The 5,035-nt window shown below is 47.9% G+C and overlaps 1 protein-coding gene across 1 annotated transcript in view; it reads left to right on the top strand.

Moving 5' to 3' along the window:
* Positions 1-5,035, top strand: part of IQANK1 (IQ motif and ankyrin repeat containing 1) — a 52,561-nt gene that overhangs the window by 34,444 nt on the left and 13,082 nt on the right. Inside the window, exons 6-7 of the mRNA XM_023508361.1 lie at positions 9-234; positions 350-475. Of these exons, the coding sequence (XP_023364129.1) occupies positions 9-234; positions 350-475 (352 nt within the window). The remainder of the gene's footprint in view (positions 1-8; positions 235-349; positions 476-5,035) is intronic.

Below are 5,035 nucleotides of genomic sequence, written 5' to 3'. Positions count from 1 at the left end.
TGGAGAAGGGCTTGGCTGAGGGGACCCGGCTGGGTGGCGCAGGTGGAGCAGCTGCTGACCCGCGAGGGTGTAGGCCACGACGATGCCGGCCAGGCGCGGCGGCTGCAGCGGCGCGTGGCCATGGTGGAGTGTGAGGACAGCAACGGGAACACACCGCTGTCAGAGGCAGCCGCTGGCGGGCAGGCACGGGCCATCCAGCTACTGGCCGAGCTCGGCGCCAGCCCCAACAGCAAGGTGGGCACCGTGGGCTCTGGGACTTGAGCACCCAGGGGTGCGGTCCAAGGGCCGGCGGTCGGCCTCCTCTGGGCAGAGCGGAGCTGGTGTCTAACTCAGACAGCCGCTCCCGCAGGGCGCCTACGGTAGGACACCATTGTACCGAGCAGCCTTTGGGGGCCACCTGGAAGCTGTGGAAGTGCTTCTGAAGCTCGGAGCAGATCCCCGGGTGTACGCGGACGACGGGAGCACTCCAGAGCAGGTGGAGAGGGGACGGGAGCACCTGGGGCAGGTGCGGGACTGAACAGGAGCATTCCAGGGCAAGTGGGGGATGGGATGGGAGCATTGCAGGACAGGTCTGGGACAGGACAGGAGCACTGCGGGGCAACTGTGGGACGTGCAGTTTGCGGCGTCAGGCGGGTGCCGATCCCGCAGGTGCATCTGAGTCAGGTCCAGGGCAGTCAGGGGCAAGAGTGGAGCTGGGCAGGTGCAGGACAGGTGGACTCATACCTATGCAGGTCCCAGCTCATTCTCTCCACCTCCCTGGTGGGGAGCCCAGGTGGCACAGCTAGTCCCTAGCCTTTCTGGTCCTATTCCCTTGACCCGCTAGCCCTCCTGACCACCGTGGAGTTAGGACCCAGAAGTCCTAACTTAAAAACTGTAGTTGTCAGTGCACCAGAGAGATAACAGCTGCTTCCCACTTTCCCCAGTGCCCTGTGCTGGGCTCTCTGTCATCCCCTCAGTGGTCCTGTCCACCTGAGGAAGTGATGTTCCTGTTGTACAGGTAGACGAGGACACAGATGCTGGTCACCCAGCTGGCCCTGACTCTCAGCACTCTTCCTGTTTCTCCTGAGAACCTGAGTCCTACCCTTCTCCCTAGAGCCTTGGAACTTCTTCAGAAATGACAAAGATTTGTCTGCCCTGGGCCAGGCTGGGGACATAGGTGCCTGGGCCCAGGAGGCAGGGTCAGATGAAGCTGTTGTAGCCTGTGAGAGCAGCAGCTGGGGAAATGGGTCACAAAGTGCCTCTTCCTTAATTTCCTTTAAACAACTTGAACCAGTCCCTTGCCCATCTTGGTCACTGTGTCCCCCACCCCCACTGCCACCCACATCCCACCCAAATCTATGAAGGTGAGATGCTGCCTGGCAATTGTAGGACCTGCCTCAGTTCTGTGACACATCCCTACCTCCACTACCCAACACCAGAGGCTTTGCCCTGGGCCATGTGCCCACCCCAGACTCTCTTCCTCTGGATACTGCCACTGGCCTGTCTAGCTCTCTTCTCTGCACTTGCCTGCAGTGGGTCATCCATCCTGGGCTGGCAGGGTAGGGCAGGACCAAGGTGGCAGCATAGTTAATGGTCGGTGGGAACTTGAGAGTGCTGAGATTTTCCAGCAGAGCTGGTGCATGGAGGCCATGGTGGTCAGGAGGGCTAGTGGGTCAGTTACAGGAACAGAGGCTATAGAAGAGCAGCAGCGTCGGGGTGTCTGTGGGACACATCAGATGCCAGGGAGGGTAGTCTCATCCATACCTGGTGCTTGAGCAGTTGGATTTCCCAAGGCAAAGAGGTGGACCTTGACCTAATCCTCATGCCCTATAAAAAGCTAGCTCAAAATGGATTATAGATTTAAATACAAAGTGTAAAACTATAAAACTTTTAAAAGAACAAATAGGAGAAAGTCTTTGTGCCCTAGGACTTGATGAAAAATTCTTAGACATGATACCAAAACCATCATTCAAAAAGAAAAACAAATCAATAAACTAAACTTCATCAAAATGTGAAATTTTTGCTCTTCAAAAAACCTTGGTAAGTAGAAGAAAGACAGGCCCACTGATGTGTAGTGAACACTTGTAAACCATGTAGCTGACAAAGGACATGCCTAGAATATGCAAACAACTCTTAAATCTCAACAGTAAATAAAACATACATTTCATGGCTCAGCATCTGTGGCTCATGCGGCTAAGGCGCCAGCCACATACACCTGAGCTGGGGGGTTCGAATCCAGCCGAACACTCCAAACAATAATGACAACTGCAACAACAACAAAAATAGTCAGGCATTGTGGTGGGCGCCTATAGTCCCAGCTACTTGGGAGGTGGAGGCAGGACAATCACTTGAGCCCAGGAGTTGAAGGTTGCTGTGAGCTGTGATGCCATGGCACTCTACCAAGGGTGACAAAGTGAGACTCTGTCTCTAAAAAAAAAAAAAAAAAAAGATAAAACATACATTTCAGTTATAAAGTGAGCCAAGGACACAAAGAAAAATTTGTTGAAGAGGATATAATGACAGCAAATAAACACACAAGGGGTGTTCATTCAACATCATCACCTATTTATTAGGACAGCTGAAATGAAAATAGGACTCTACTGAACACTGGCAAGGATGCAGAGAAACTGGACCCTGTGTGTGGCACATGAGAAGGCACAGCCACTGGGCAGTTTCTCAAACTAAGCATGTATTTATTCTGTGACTCAACAATCACAGGACCCCACATTTATCCCAGTAAAATGACAACCATGTTCACACAAAAATGTGCACAGAAATGTTCATGGCATCTTTTTTGTTATAGCCCCAAATGGGAAACATGCCAGATATCCTTCAGTGGGCAAGTGTTTAAACAAACTGGGGCACAGGTGCTCTACAGACACGGACACTTCTCAGCCGTGAAAAGGAGTAGCCTAGTGCCACATGCAACAGCTGATGACATGGATGAATCTCAAGAGAATTATGCTGAGTGGGGGAAGAAAACAAATCTTAAAAGGTCATATGCTATATGATTCCATTTACATGACACTCTCAAAATGACAAGATTGTAGAGAAGCAGAAGGGATTAGTGGCTTACAGGATTGCAAATGGGAATGGGAGCAGGAGCTGGAGTGAGCCGGGCCTGGCACAGAGAAAGGAGAAGCACAGGGGTCTTTGAGGTACAAGAGCAGTTCTGTGTCTCAATTATGGTGACAGTTACGCAAATCCACACATGCGAGAAAGCTGTACATGCCCCACAAATATGTTTAAAATTGTTGAAACCAAAGGTGAAGTCTGTGGATTGACCATGTCAATATTCTGGTGTGTATATTGTGCTATACTTAGATGTCATCATGTGGGGACACTTGTTAAAGGCATATGAGAGCTCTCTACTCTGTGTAACTTGATGTAAATCTATAATTATTTCAAATTAAAAATTTAGATGTTGGTGTGGATGCAGAGAGAAGGGAATGCTTCTACACTGCTGGTGGAAATGCAAGCTAATATGATCTTTTTGGAAAGAAGTTTGGAAAACACTCAAGTAACTAAAAGTACACCTACCCTCTACTAGGTATATACCCAGATGATCAAAAATCATTTTACAACAAAGACATTTGCACCAGAATGTTTATTGCAGCCCAATTCTTAATAGCTAAGACATGGAAACAGCCCAAGTGCCCATCAACCCTTGAATGGACTAACAAATTGTGGTATATGTGCACCATGGAATACTATGCAGCCACAAAAAGATGGAGACTTCACATCTTTTATGTTTACCTGAATGGAGCTGGAACATATTCTTCTTAGTAAAGTATCTCAAGAATGGAAAACAAAGTATCCAATGTACTCAATACTACTATGAAATCAATGTATAATCACCTATACACTCATACAAATGGCAAAACATAACTATAGTCCAGAAAGTAGAAGGAAAGAGGAGAGAGAGGGAAGGGGAGGGGGTATACAGGAGGAGGGAGGGTATCTGGGGGCACCTCACCTAAGGTGCATGATGCTATGGTACATTTCAAAACTATTAAGAAATGAGTATAATTGTGATGGATGTGTTACTTAGTTCAATGTAAGCATTCCACATTGTATATCAAAGCTGTACCCTGAACCACATTAATGCATCAATGTACAAAGTTATGATTTAATAAAAAATTTTAAAAAATTTAGTAAAATTATCAAGCATGCAAAAAAAATCCAAGAAAAATAATCTAGAGTGAAAATAAAAATCAATCAGTCACAACTGACTTCAAAGTGACACAGATGACAGAGTTGGTGGAAAAGAACATTTAAAGGTATCACAGCTGCATTAAACACAACATGCAGGCTGGGCACGGTGGCTCACGTCTGTAATCCTAGCTCTCTGGGAGGCCGAGGTGGGTGGATAGCTTGAGCTCACGAGTTTGAGACCAGCCTGAGCAAAAGCAAGACCCCCATCTCTACTAAAAACAGAAAAAACTGAGGCAAGAGGATCATTTGAACTCAAGAGTTGGAGGTTGTTGTGAGCCATGACACCATGACACTCTCTACCCAGACAACAGCTTGAGACTGTCTCAAAAAAAAAAAAAAAAAACTTCTGATAGGACAGGGTGGAAACAGATCTGCAGGAAGACAGGAGAAACCAGAAGTGGTGACTATGTAGGCAGATGTTTGAGATATTTCTTACTGTTTAAATTTACTTGATAATTGAAGAAACAAGAATAATGGGCACAGTGCCTATAGCTCAGTGGCCAGGGTGCCAGCCACATACACCGAGGCTAGTGGGTTTGAATCCAACTTGGGCCTGGCAAACAACAATGACAACTACAACCAAAAAATAGATGGGTGTTGTAGCGGGCGCCGGTAGTCCCAGCTATTTGGGAGGCTGAGGCAAGAGAACTGGTTGAACCCAAGAGTTTGGGGTTGCTGTGAGCTGTGACACCATAGCATTCTACTGAGGACAACATAGTGAGACTCTGTCTCAAAAAAAAGAGGCTCAGCTTGGCGCCTATAGCTCAACTGGCTAAGGCGCCAGCCACGTACACCTAAGGTGGCGGGTTCGAATCCCCAGCCCGGACCCGCCAAACAACAA

The sequence above is a fragment of the Otolemur garnettii genome, unplaced genomic scaffold (assembly GCF_000181295.1).
Source record: "Otolemur garnettii isolate 467f Iridium unplaced genomic scaffold, OtoGar3 scaffold00245, whole genome shotgun sequence".
NCBI lineage: Eukaryota > Metazoa > Chordata > Mammalia > Primates > Galagidae > Otolemur > Otolemur garnettii.
Note: the sequence above shows the minus strand (reverse complement) of the source record. Positions and strands in the feature narration are given on the sequence as shown.